This window comes from Stegostoma tigrinum, chromosome 5, assembly GCF_030684315.1.
Source record: "Stegostoma tigrinum isolate sSteTig4 chromosome 5, sSteTig4.hap1, whole genome shotgun sequence".
NCBI classification, from domain to species: domain Eukaryota; kingdom Metazoa; phylum Chordata; class Chondrichthyes; order Orectolobiformes; family Stegostomatidae; genus Stegostoma; species Stegostoma tigrinum.
Window position 1 is genome coordinate 30391659 of NC_081358.1, and position 13981 is coordinate 30405639.

Consider the following 13981-nt stretch of genomic DNA (forward strand, 5'->3'; position numbering starts at 1 on the left):
ACATTTTCTTATGTTTGGATTAGAAATTTCAAAATCAACACTTTCATGATTCATTAAATAAAACCAATTTGGAAGCATGGACTGCTTCCAATATAAGAACCTCAGAAATAGGTGCAGGAGTTGGCTGTTGTTGTGAAACTGCCTGGATACATTCAGGTCACAAACAACAATATAGGAATTTTAACAGAGACAAATGAGGGCAGAAATGTTTGGGAAGTGAAGAGAAAATCCTGATGCTCATTCTGAAGAATCTGCAAACTCCTGTGATCAAGGAAATCCTTCCAAAAACAGAGTGTGGAGTCAAGAACATTACAAAAAAAGTTCCAACATAGTCTTTTTCACCAGGTACGCCAAGCAAGATACTGAAAACAACACCAAGAATGCTTCATTGCATTCATCAACTTGCCCAAAGCATTTGGCTCATTAAAGCATGAGGATTGTGCTCCAATGATTTGGATGTCAACAATACTTCAGCTCAGTCCTGCAAATGGGAGATCTGAAACAGATGCCTTTAAAATCCGGTCCAGTGTCAAGCAAGGTTGTGTGGGAGCCCACGTCCTGCTTGTAACCTGACAGTGGCTATTCTCCTTAAAGATGTTCGCCTCATCAAAGTCCACTAACATATTAACTGCTGTATAAGTAGAGGACTCTAACATTTCGTGCCAGACCTAAACTGACCTCCACCAAGATACATGATCTACAGTTTACAGATGACTGCAATGTCACTGTATAAGATTTGTAAGATACACTCCATCTCTTCATTTTTGCATACAAAAAACTTGGCTTATCCTTGAATGTTGTCAAAAAGAAACTCATTTATCACTGTAGCCTCCACTATATGCTGAAAGAGACACTCAGCAATATGTTGTGCATTTGCCGTAACTTGTAATTTGCCCCTTTCAAAGGGTGAACCTTGAGAAGGAAATCTGACATGGACCTGCTGGGCCAGCTCTGTCTTTGTCAAGTGACTGGAGCAACTGTTTGTCAAGAAACAATTACTGACAACAAATACTTCTCATGTTACAGAGCTTCTTAAAATGTGGATGGAGGAGGCAAGAGAGGGGAGTTTACAAAGGTGAAAAAAGCCAACAGGTTGATTTGCGTTCCACAATGACTTTCGAATAGTGATAAATAGCCACTGTTCCTGTGCTGCACTGAGACCTGAAATATACATCAGCAACACAGAAGAGTGCGAGAGAACTTCGATCAGTAATGTCTCAGCTGAACCTTCTGAATTCAATAGGAGGTGCATCGCGGAAATGACGTGTTGTTCTTGAATTCAGCTCCACAACCATTCAGGCAAAACCTCTTCCAAATGGACTGGATACCATCAGATCCTGTTCTCTCTATTGTCCATGGGCCAGCATTCCAGGGAAGATAAAGAAAACCTTTCTACAACAGCATGAATCTTCCTTGAAGTATGGTAACATTGGTGTTAGTAACTGGGAAAGAGCTTGCTACCAATTTCTCAAAATGACACGTCCATCAAACTGTTTCACCATTTACGTCCAAACTCCTTAACAATGACATGCAGTACCAAGAAGGAATGGAAAGGAAGCAGATTCTGCACTTAGAATCCCACCACCTCAGGGAGTCCCTTCCCATGTCTGTTGAAAGGCATCACGTTTTGTCATTTGAAGTTCCGATACAAATAGACTCACCCTAAAGCTCACGTTACTCACAAATTGAGGGACAACTGTTTATCAACAAGTAACAGGCTGTGAATGCACTCAAGGATGACACTGAGTATTGCTTTGTAATGGGCTTCAGTAGGATAGTGTCAACAGATGAGCTGCATTTTATAAAACACTGAGCTTTAGGCAGAATGGGGTGTACAGCAGGTGGTTTATTTTACAGCAATACAGCTGTTTACTTAGTGAACCAAACCAAAACTATTCACAGACTCCATGTAAAAAAAATCTACAAGTAACATAAAGCTAGGCTTATGAAGACTTTGCTGCAAATTCTTCCAAGAAGAATAAGATGATTTTTCCAGCAAAATGTAACATAGGTTAGCTACAAGTTTCATTGTGGAAGCAGGCCATTCAGCCCATCGGGTCCACACTGACCCTCTGAAGAGCATTCCACCCAGGCTCACCACCCCCCCCCTTTTACTCTATCCCTGCAGCCCTGAATTTTCCTGGCTAATCCACCTACCTACACACCTTTGGAAACCGGAACACCCAGAGAGCAGCACAGTGGCTCAGTGGTTAGCACTGCTGCCTTACAGTGCCAGGGACCTGGGTTCCATTCCACTCTTGGGTGGCTGTCTGTGTGGAGTTTGCACATTCTCCCTGTGTCTGCGTGGGTTTCCTTCCACAGTCCAAAGATGTGCAGGTTAGGTGAATTGGCCATGTTAAATTGCCCATAGCATTCAGTGATGTGTAGAAGAGGTGAGTTACAGGGAAAGGGTTAGGGGGTGGATCTGGGTGGGAAGCTCTGAAAATTGGTGTGGACTTGATGGGCTGAAGCCTGTTTCCACACTGTAGGGATTCTATGAAACCCACACACGCATCGGCAAACACTAAGGGTAGAATTGAACCTGGGACCCTGGTGCTATAAGGCAGCAGTGCTAACCACCATGCCACCCCACCACGCCAAGTGATAGGCATTAAAATCAGTCTCAATCACTTACAGCAGTGCAGTTTACAGACAGGCAAAATTGTCAGGGGGAGTTGATCATTTCAATTCACAATGGAAATAGTCGTATCATTTTATACACTCTACAAATATACCCAATCAGCAGAACCCCAGTCTGCCAGGACATGTAAGAGTTACTACTCAGTAGATGCAGAATAGCCACAGCCTTAGAGATTGGAGGCTGTACTTCGCTGGAAATGTTCTTTGCTTTCTTTAAATTAATTTATAGGAGGCGGGGCCGTCGCTGGCTAGGTCAGCGTTTATTGCCCATCCCTAATTGCCCAGAGGGCAGTTAACAGAGAGTTGCTGTGGGTCTGGAGTCACATGTAGGCCAGACCAGGTAAGCATGGCAGATTTTCTTCCCTAAAGGTGAACCAGATGGGTTTTTCCTGGCAACTGGCAATGGGTTCACAGTCAACATTAGATGAGTAATTCCAGGTTTTGTTTCAAATTCCACCATCTGCCATGATTAACATTCCAGTGATTATAACACTAGGCCATTGCCTCCCCCAGTGATGAACTCCACTCTTCCAGCAGCGTGCTATATGGTGTGGTCATGATCATGAAAACCATTTGAGATGCCTTGGATGGTGCACTGCTGTAGTCCTTGCCTGAGTTACTGAAACTGAACGGCGAATGATGACTCTAAGTCTTTGGCAGAAGATGAGCTCAATCTTGATCAACTGAACGGGTCTACGACTTAGCACTTACTAACAAGTTACATTGCATTGCAGTCTCTTGTGAACCATCAGGGTCAGTTTAGAATTAAGTAACATAACTGTTAGTTACATTGATCTTAGCACTGACAATTGGTCTTGCAATATGGCTCCCGGGTTAGCTCTTTCTAGGAACAGTCTCTGATAGGCTGTTGGACAGTACTTACCTCATGATGTCAAATAACTCAATCAGATATTAACTGCCTCATGTAACATCACCCTGCAAACTGGTTTCCTAGATTTTTGATTATTTATAAAATAGTTTTGTAAAACAATGTAGGTTTACCCCACCTCCCAAACAAGTCTCTATTTGTTTGGGTTGGAAATCTCAAATTCTCCCAGCTCAGATATTAGTGACTCTGAAAGTAATCCTCTCCATCTGCCATTTTAATGAGGTATGCTCTCATGTAATTCTTCCAATCTTGCATGGACACATTTGGAGTCTTACTTTTAGGTTAAATCTTTGACATAAAGCTAACTGTTGTTTTGATACTGCCTCTTCTGAACACCTGAACCTATTGGATCAAGTGTTAATCCCTAACTTGGGATGGTTGTGGTGTCAAGGATACTGATGATCAGTGTTTAAATATTTGTTTTTATTTGGAAGATCATGGAATAATTCTTCTACACTTGTGAAATCAGTTGAATCATCTTATGTCTCAGTCATGAGGAGTCAATGTAATTAAAATAATCAAAATAAGTCAAAATAATTAGTCTTGGATATTTTCTCAGGATCAGCAAACATTCTTCAGAAACCTATAACGTTTCCTGCTTATTGAGTGCAGTCACATTGATCAACGGTGTTGAGTTTCTGAGCTGACTCAGGCTTTTTCTTAATTTCACTCATAGGAATGAGCCTCACTGATTGGGCTAGCGTATTTAATAGCAAGTTACAACACATCTAAGTTACACGATCGGCTCTTGTGAGACATTAGGCTCAACTTAAAGCATGTGCAAATTTATTGATAGCCACATTATCCTAACACTGACGACTGGGACTATAACACTGTTCCTCCCAGGAACAGTCCTTCATATCCTGTTTGGCTAAAACTTCTCACGATCATTTCAGCTGTTAATTGTCTCATACTACTGAATTCAGACAAAGGAAGTCAGTATCAATTTTTGGTCAACAGACATTTCGACTGAATCCATTAGAATTTAGAAAAACAAGAGGTGATCGTTTTTAAACACAGCAGATGGTGAGAGCACATGATGGGGGGAATGCTGAAAGGATGTTTCCATAAATGAACCACTGTACGCAGTTTAAAAATAAGCAGTCTCCCCTTTAAGATGGAGATTCAGTGAATTTTTGACTGCAGAGGGTCGTACGTCTTTGGAACACTCTTCCCAAGAGAACAGTGGAGGCCGTCATATCATACACATACAAATAAAAGATTGGATACTAGCCTTCATGGAATTCTTTCAGGGGTGACAAGAGTCAGGTGCAAATGTGCCTACTAGCTGAAGGCCAACTGGGTTTCAAACAGGCACCACAACTGGCTTTGTCATTAGAAAATGCAACAAGTGAAGCTTATAAGTTACAGGATATAATGATGGAAGAGAACACCCTCACCATTCTGACTGAGCTTGGGGAACACTATTTGAGTGAAGGCAATTGCATAGCCTCACTCAGGACATAATCCCGAACAGAGGCACTCTAGGAACGAGCTAGATGAGTCGGTGTCATATAGTGTGTACGTGTAAATAAGGGACGATTTGGTGGCAGGATACTGGCCTTCGTGGATTTATTTCAGAGACAGTCTTATTGAACAATTTTTAAGGCAGAGGCAGAGAAATTCTTGACTAACAACAGAGGCTGAGGGTATCACAGAGATGTAGCGAAGTTGCTGCCTGAATCAAAGCAAATGTAGTCTTATTAATTAGTGGAGCAAATTCAATGGGATTGAATGACCTCCTCCTGCACCTAACAATATGCCCATCTATTCAATAGATTATTTATTATTTAAACAAAACTGTATGTCCTTAAGGCTTCACCTCAGCAAAGGAATCTCTTAAAACCAATACAAGTACTGTTTATGATTCAATAATATGGCTCCAAATGAGTCACTTATTTGAGCAGTAGTTGACCTCTTTGACAAGATTTCAATAGAACTGTAATTAATGTTGCATATTGGGATGAAAATGCCTTACTTGCTACTAGTAGCTCTTCTTCAGACTGTTGCAGATAGAACGTGACCTTCTCCAAGTCAGACAATGCAACCAGAGTGTCTTCCAACATAGCCTGCTCATCCATCTAGAAGACATTAACAAACAAACAAAAAAAAATCAGACGCTCAAACTGGCATTGCTCAGAATCAAAGCAAAAATTGATGGTAAAAAATACTGAGCAGGTCTGGCAGCAGCTGCAGAGGGAAATCAGAGTTAACGTTTCCTGTCGAGTGACCATTCTTCGGAACTGGGGTTGCTTGGAGTTAGGCGTCTACAAGCTCAAGAGCTCAAAACATATTTGCAGGAATTACAGCAGCATTACTCGTAATGCAATACTTCTGACATTTTTAAAAATCAAATATACAAGGATATTGTCAAAAAAACCAATGTAAATCATAAGGTGCAGTTATTAAGATAGGAAATCATCTTCATGGCCATTGAAACGGATAGTAACCTGTCCTGTAAAATGTAAAGAATCTCTCAGTTATTTTTAATCTCAGTCCTCATTTATTGCACGGTAGCTCAGTGGTTAGCACTGCAGCCTCACAGCGCCAGGGACCCGGGTTCGATTCCTGCCTCAGGTGACTGTCTGTGTGGAGTTTGCACATCCTCCCAGTGTCTGCGTGGGTTTCCTCTGGATGCTCCGGTTTCCTCCCACAGTCTAAAGATGTGCAGGCTAGATGGATCGGCCATGCTAAATAGTGTTCATAGGGGTGTGTGAGTTACAGAGGGATGGGTCTGGGTGGGATGCTTCAAGGGGCGGTGTGGACTTGTTGGGCCGAAGGGCCTGTTTCCACACTGTAGGGAATCTAACCATCTCTGGCCATGGGCCAAGTGTAGGTATATGAGATGAGCGTAGTTTGGTGTTTAATGGTTAGCATAGACTTGGTAGACTGTTTCATTGTTGTATAACTCTAAAGAATCATTTAATTTGTTCCTCCTGTTGTTGTAAAGGCTAAAATCAGACCACCAACTGTATTTGGTTTACAGTTTTACTGAGGCATTGTTATGTTTTAGAGTAACCACATCTTGTTATAAGGGGTTTTATGACATAGCTTTGATGAGATGAGGGAGCAGAAGCAACTCCTGAGAATTTCCTGTACTTTGTTAATCAGGTTATGTGAGTGGTTTTTGACCTCAACAACTTCAACATTACTGTAGCCTTTTTGTCAAACATGTATTTTGCTCTGGCATCTCAAGATTCATTCTTGACAATTCCATTATATTCTTCAAGATTCATTGCCACTAAATTTAGAGTATGCTGCCTGACAACCTTTTTTGCACATTTACGACTTGTCTCTGCCAAAGTATTCACATAAACTTTCAACTTTTTAATAGCATCTTATGAATACCATCCATGTAATAGATCATTGAGAAATCTTGGCAGACTTGCATCTTCCCAAGTAACTGTAAAGCAATCAAGGTATATGATATGTAGCAATGTAACAGTACAGTGACTCAGTAGTTAGCACTACTGCCTCATAGCACCAGGGGCCCAGGTTCAATGGGTGACTGTGCGTATATCTGCATGGGTTGCCTCCCACAGTTCAAAGGCATGCAGTTTAGGTGGATTGCTAAATTATCTGTAGGACTAGGGATGTGCAGGCTAGGTGGATTAGCTATGGGAAACATAGGGTTATGGGGTTAGGCTAAGGGTATGGACTGAGATTTTCTTGGAAGAGTTGGTGCTGACTCGATGTGTCAAATGGCCTCTATCTCTAGTGTACGGATTCAATGAATTTATTGCTAATAATATTGACGTGCAAATTGATATATGCAAATTATCTTTATTATTTGAGTATCTAAAGACTATCTTCTTTTTATGTGCAGTGATCCATCATGAAGAAAGACTTTATATTTAAAGATAACTCGCAAAAGCATACACCCTCTGTTAGGTTCTGGATGGATCTGGAACTCAACTTTCTGAGAATGAGAGGAATTCCTAAACACAACCCTTCAGAAGGAATACAAGCAGATTAAGGCTTATCAGGCCACCAAGCCTGCTCCAGCATTCAAGAAGACCACAGCTTATCATATTGTGACTTCAACTCCCTGTTGCTATGTGTCCTTCAAAACATTCCACTCCACTCAAAAACCTGTCCACACTTCACTCTGGAATGATTCAATGGCCTCCAGTACTCCGTGTGGAAGAGCATGCAGAAGAATAATGGTCTGCTACATTAAAGAGGAGACCTCTTTATTTCATAACAGTGCCCCCTTGGCCAAGATTTTCCCAGGAGACAAAGCATTCTCCCTGAAACTAACATGTCAAGCCTCCCTCAGAATCTTATATATAACAAGATCATCTCTCACTTTTCTCAACTTCAGTGCTATAGGCCTAACTTGCTCAATATTTACTCAGGGAAAAACCTTTCATCCAGGGATCAGTCCAGTCTACCCTCTCTGAATTGTTTCAATGTGAAAATATTACTCTTTGTGCAAGGCATAGAAAACCATAGACTACTTGGGGAGTAGTCACACCAATGGGCTTTTTATGGTTGTAGTAAGGGTAGGCCATCCTCCAGGCAATGAAGGCCAATATTACATTTGCATTCTTAATTTTACCATCTTTCTGCACCTGCATGCTAACATTGTGATCCATGTAGAGGGACAGGCTGTGCTGCCACATGATGAAATCGCTTTGAATGTAGTGTCAGCAGATGCATGGGAACAACATGACCTCTAACATCCCCACCAAGCCACATCCATCTCAAATTGGAGCTACATTGCCATTTCTTCAGAGCCATTGATTGTTTTAAATTCTTGCCTTCCTTTACTCTCTTGATTTTCTGCCATTCTTGACAAGTTTTCTATGTCTTCTCCCATTAAGACTGACACAAAATTCTTGTTCAAAGTCACTGCAATTACCACATTAAGTGCCAGTCTAAGAGGTCAGCAATTACTTTAGCAACAATCTTCCTTTCTACTTATTTGTAAAAGCTTTGCCATTCTAACAATGCAAGCAGTTACAAATCAAAATTCTATTCCTTTGAATAGTGAATGGTGCAGTGCAAATAATCAGAAAGAAAATGATCCAAGAGGTCACTAAATTGAGGTAATTGTTCATTCAAAATGATGGGGTTAAATTACAGGGGCAAATGGGAAAATGTGCACAGAAGGAGGGTCATTTTTTTTGTAACATAATCTTACAGGCTTTAATGATGCTTCGACATCCCTTTTTTTTCCCTTAATCAGACACCAGGAGTAATTCACAGTGTTAACAGTGATCATCAGTACTCGGGGAAGGAGCTGTTATAAGAATTTAAAACACACACACACACTTTTATTTGAAAACTACTGTGAAAAGCTGATTTGCCATGAAGACAGTCTACACATTCATCTCAGAGGGAACTTGAAAGCAGATATGGGGACAACTATGAGAGGGGGACAGTCAATGCAGGACTGAAGATGTTGTAAATAAATTCATGCAGTATACAGAACAAGGTCAACGAACTTGTTCCACAGATTGAAATTGGCAGGTTCAATGCTGGAGATATCATGGAGACATAGGCTCCCTTGTTAGAAAGAAATGAAATTAAATCAATAGCAAGAAATCTACATAGAGACAGAAGATCTAGAATTTATGTGAGTAGAGTTGAGGAACCATAAAGGAAAAGGACCTTGATGGGAGTAGAGTAGTAACCGTAGCCAGGATGTGGAGAGGAAAATAAGTAAGGAAATGGAAAAAGCACGTAAGGAAGGTGCTATTACAATAACCATGGAGGGCCTCTGTGTACAGGTGTACATCAGGGAAAAATCAAGCTGGTAGCAGATCACAAGAAAAGGAATGTGTGGAATTTCTATGAGATTTTTATTTGGAGCAGCTTGTGGTGGAGTTTACTAGGAATCATACAATTCTGGATTTGATGTTATGGAATGAGGCAGTCTTGATTAAGATGGTGAAGGAACCCCTAGAAGGCAGTGATGATAATATGATAAAATTCACCCTGCAGTTTCAGAAGGAGAAACTGGAATCAGATGTAACAGTATTACAATTTAGTAAAAGGTAACTACATAGACTTGAGGCAGGAGCTGGCCAGAGTCAACTGGAAGGGAAGCCTGGCAGGGGAGATGGTGGAGCAGCAATGATAGGAGTTTCTGGGGGAATTCAGGAGGCACAACAGAAATTCATCCCAAGGAAGAAGAAACACAGTAAGGAGAACATGAGACAACCATGGCTGACAAAGGAACTGAGGAACTGCAGAAAGGCAAAAGAAAAAGCATATAATGTGGTGAAGATTAGTGGGGAGCTAGAGGATTAGGAAGACTTTAAAAACCAGCAGAGGATAACTAAGAAAGCAATAAGGGGGGAGAAAATGAAATATGAGAGTAAGCTAGTTAGTAATATAGAAGAAGATTGCAGGAATTTTATTTTAGATTTTAAAAGGTAAGAGAGAGGCAAGAGCAGACATTGGATTATTGGAAGATGAGGCTGGAGTAGCAGTAATTGGGAACAAAGAAATGGCAGAGGAACTGAACAGGTATGTTGCATCAGTTTCCACAGTGGAAGACACTAGCAGCATACCAGAACTTCAAGAGAGTCAGGGGCAGAGGTGAGTGTCGTGGCCATCAGGGAGGAGAAAGTGGATAAGTAACACAGACCAGATGGACTAGAATCTACAGTGTGGAAGGATGATGTTTGACCCATCAAGCATGTACCAACCCTCCAAAGAGCATTCCATCCAGACCTGTAATCGCACATTTATCATGGCTAATCCACCTAGCCTGTACATCTTTGGACTGTGAGAGGAAACCAGAGCACCCAGAGAAATCCTCCACAGACACAGGGAGAATGTGCAAACTCCGCACAGACAGTCGCCTGAGGATGGAACTGAACCTGGGTCACTGGCGCTGTGAGGCAGCAGCACTAACCACTGAGTCACCGTGCTGCCCCAGGATTCTGAAGGAAATAGCTGAGACAATTGCAGAGGCATTGATGTGATCCTTCATGAATCCCTGGCGTCGCGAAGGGTGCCAGAGGATTGCAAAACAGCTAATCTAACAACCCTGTTTGAAAAGGAAGGGGGGCAGAAGATGGGAAACTACACGCTGGATAGCATGCCCTTGGTCACTGATAAGATTTTAAAGTCCATTTTTAAGAATAAGATTGCAGAGTACTTGGAAGTGTGTGGTAAAATAAGATTGAGTTAGAACAGCTTCATTAAGCAGCAGTCGTGCCTGAAAAGTCTGTAGTACCATATGTGAGGTGCATAATGTTGGTCACCATGAGGTAATACAATGGACGTTCACCACATTAATCCTTGAGATGACAAGATTGGTTTAAGAGCAGAGATTGGGTCTGTATTTCCTAGAGTTTCAAAAAAATGAAGAGAAACCTCATTGAAAAAAATCTTAATTCTTACTGGTTCCAAGAGGGTGGATGTAGGTAAGCCGTTTCCCTTAGCTGGTGAGTCTGAAACCAGAGATGATAATCTCAGGAAAAGGGGTAGGCCATTTAAGTTTGAGGTGAGGAGGAATTCCTTCACGCACAGAGTGGTGAACCTTTGAAATTATATACCCAGAGGAAACACAATCATTGAGCAAGTTCAAGGTAAAAATCAAAAGAATTCTGAAGACTAATGGAGATGGAGATAGGACAGGAAAGTGGCATTGAGGTAGATGATTAACTGAATAGCACAGCAAATTCAGTAGAATAAATGTGATAATGGGAACTGCAGATGCTGGAGAATCCAAGAAAATGAAATGTGAGGCTGGATGAACACAGCAGGCCAAGCAGCATCTCAGGAGCACAAAAGCTGATGTTTCGGGCCTAGACCCTTCATCAGAGAGGGGGATGCGGTGGAGGTTCTGGAATAAATAGGGAGAGAGGGGGGAGGCGGACTGAAGATAGAGAGAGAAGATAGGTGGAGAGGAGAGTATAGGTGGGGAGGTAGGGAGGGGATAGGTCAGTCCAGGGAAGACGGACAGGTCAAGGAGGTGGGATGAGGTTAGTAGGTAGGAGATGGAGGTGCGGCTTGGGGTGGGAGGAAGGGATGGGTGAGAGGAAGAACAGGTTAGGGAGGCAGAGACAGGTTGGACTGGTTTTGGGATGCAGTGGGTGGAGGGGAGGAGCTGGGCTGGTGGTGTGGTGCAGTGGGGGGAGGGGACAAACTGGGCTGGTTTTGGGATGCAGTGGGGGAAGGGGAGATTTTGAAGCTGGTGAAGTCCCCATTGATACCATTGGGCTGCAGGGTTCCCAAGCGGAATATGAGTTGCTGTTCCTGCAACCTTCGGGTGGCATCACTGTGGCACTGCAGGAGGCCCATGATGGACATGTCATCTAAAGAATGGGAGGGGGAGTGGAAATGGTTTACGACTGGGAGGTGCAGTTGTTTATTGCGAACCAAGCGGAGGTGTTCTGCAAAGCGGTCTCCAAGCCTCCGCTTGGTTTCCCCAATGTAGAGGAAGCCACACCGGGTACAGTGGATGCAGTATACCACATTGGCAGATGTGCAGGTGAACCTCTGCTTAATGTGGAAAGTCATCTTGGGGACTGGGATAGGGGTGAGGGAGGAGGTGTGGGGGCAAGTGTAGCATTTCCTGCGGTTGCAGGGGAAGGTGCCGGGTGTGGTGGGGTAGGAGGGCAGTGTGGAGCGAACAAGGGAGTCACGGAGAGAGTGGTCTCTCCGGAAAGCAGACAGGGGTGGGAATGGAAAAATGTTTTGGGTGGTGGGGTCGGATTGTAGATGGCGGAAGTGTCGTAGGATGATGCGTTGTATCCGGAGGTTGGTGGCGTGGTGTGTGAGAACGAGGAGGATCCTCTTTGGGCGGTTGTGGCGGGGGCGGGGTGTGAGGGATGTGTTGCGGGAAATGCGGGAGACGCGGTCAAGGGCATTCTCGACCACTGTGGGGTCCCCCAGACCTCCCATTAACTGAGGACGAACGGTCAGTCCTTAGTAAGGGGCTCACCTTTGTCCCCCTACAACCACACATCAACGAATACCAGTCACAATTGGACATAGAACAGTTTTTCCGCCGTCTTCTCCTCCACGCCTCCTTCTTCAACCGGGAACCTAACCCTCCCTCCACTGACCCCTTCACCGCTTCCAACACAAGTCCTCCTCCTGGACACCACCCCCAGGCCTCCTACCTTTCCTCGACCTCTTCATCTCTAACTGCCGTCGAGACATTAACCGCCTCAACCTCTCCACCGCTCTCACCCACTCCAACCTCTCCCCCGCAGAATGGGCAGCCCTCTGCTCCAACCCCAACCTCATCATCAAACCCGCAGACAAGGGTGGCGCAGTGGTAGTATGGCGCACTGACCTCTACATCGCCGAGGCCAGACGCCAACTCTCCGACACCACCTCCTACCGCCCCCTCGATCATGACCCCACACCCGAGCACCAAACCATCATCTCCAACACCATTCATGACATCATCACCTCAGGGGACCTCCCACCCACAGCCTCCAACCTCATTGTTCCCCAACCCCGCACGGCCCGTTTCTATCTCCTTCCCAAAATCCACAAACCTGCCTGCCCTGGTCGACCCATCGTCTCAGCCTGCTCCTGCCCCACCAAACTCATCTCCACCTATCTGGACTCCATTTTCTCCTCTTTGGTCCAGGGACTCCCTACCTACGTCCGTGACACCACCCACACCCTCCACCTCCTCCAGGACTTCCAATTCCCTGACCCCCAACATCTCATTTTGACCATGGACGTCCAGTCCCTTTACACCTGTATTCCGCATGCAGATGGCCTCAAGGCCCTCTGCTTCTTCCTGTCCCGCAGGCCCGACCAGACCCCCTCCACCGACACCCTCATCCGCCTAGCCGAACTCGTGATCACCCTCAACAACTTCTCTTTCGATTCCTCCCACTTCCTACAGACTAAGGTGGTGGCCATGGGCACCCGCATGGGCCCAGCTATGCCTACCTCTTTGTAGGTTACGTGGAACAGTCCCTCTTCCGCACCTACACAGGCCCCAAACCCCACCTCTTGCTCCGGTACATTGATGACTCTATCGGCGCCACTTCTTGCTCCCCAGAGGAGCTCGAACAGTTCATCCACTTCACCAACACCTTCCACCCCAACCTTCAGTTCACCTGGGCCATCTTCAGCACATCCCTCACCTTCCTGGATCTCTCAGTCTCCATCTCAGGCAACCAGCTTGTAACTGATGTCCATTTCAAGCCCACCGACTCACATAGCTACCTAGAATACACCTCCGCCCACCCACCCTCCTGCAAAAATTCCATCCCCTATTCCCAATTCCTCCACCTCCACCGCATCTGCTCCCACGATGAGGCATTCCACTCCCGCACATCCCAGATGTCCAAGTTCTTCAAGGACCGCAACTATCCCCCCACAGTGGTCGAGAACACCCTTGACCGCGTCTCCCGCATTTCCCGCAACACATCCCTCACACCCCGCCCCCGCCACAACCACCCAAAGAGGATCCCCCTCGTTCTCACACACCACGCCACCAACCTCCGGATACCACGCATCATC

General features: G+C 44.4%; 1 protein-coding gene across 3 annotated transcripts in view; it reads right to left on the reverse strand.

Annotated features, from left to right (window-relative positions):
* prex2 (phosphatidylinositol-3,4,5-trisphosphate-dependent Rac exchange factor 2) overlaps window positions 1–13981 on the reverse strand; it is a 316787-nt gene that overhangs the window by 69169 nt on the left and 233637 nt on the right. For all 3 annotated transcript variants that reach the window (XM_059645886.1, XM_048529759.2, XM_059645884.1), the window contains one exon: window positions 5508–5610. In XM_059645886.1, coding sequence (XP_059501869.1) covers window positions 5508–5610 — 103 coding nt within the window. The remainder of the gene's footprint in view (window positions 1–5507; window positions 5611–13981) is intronic.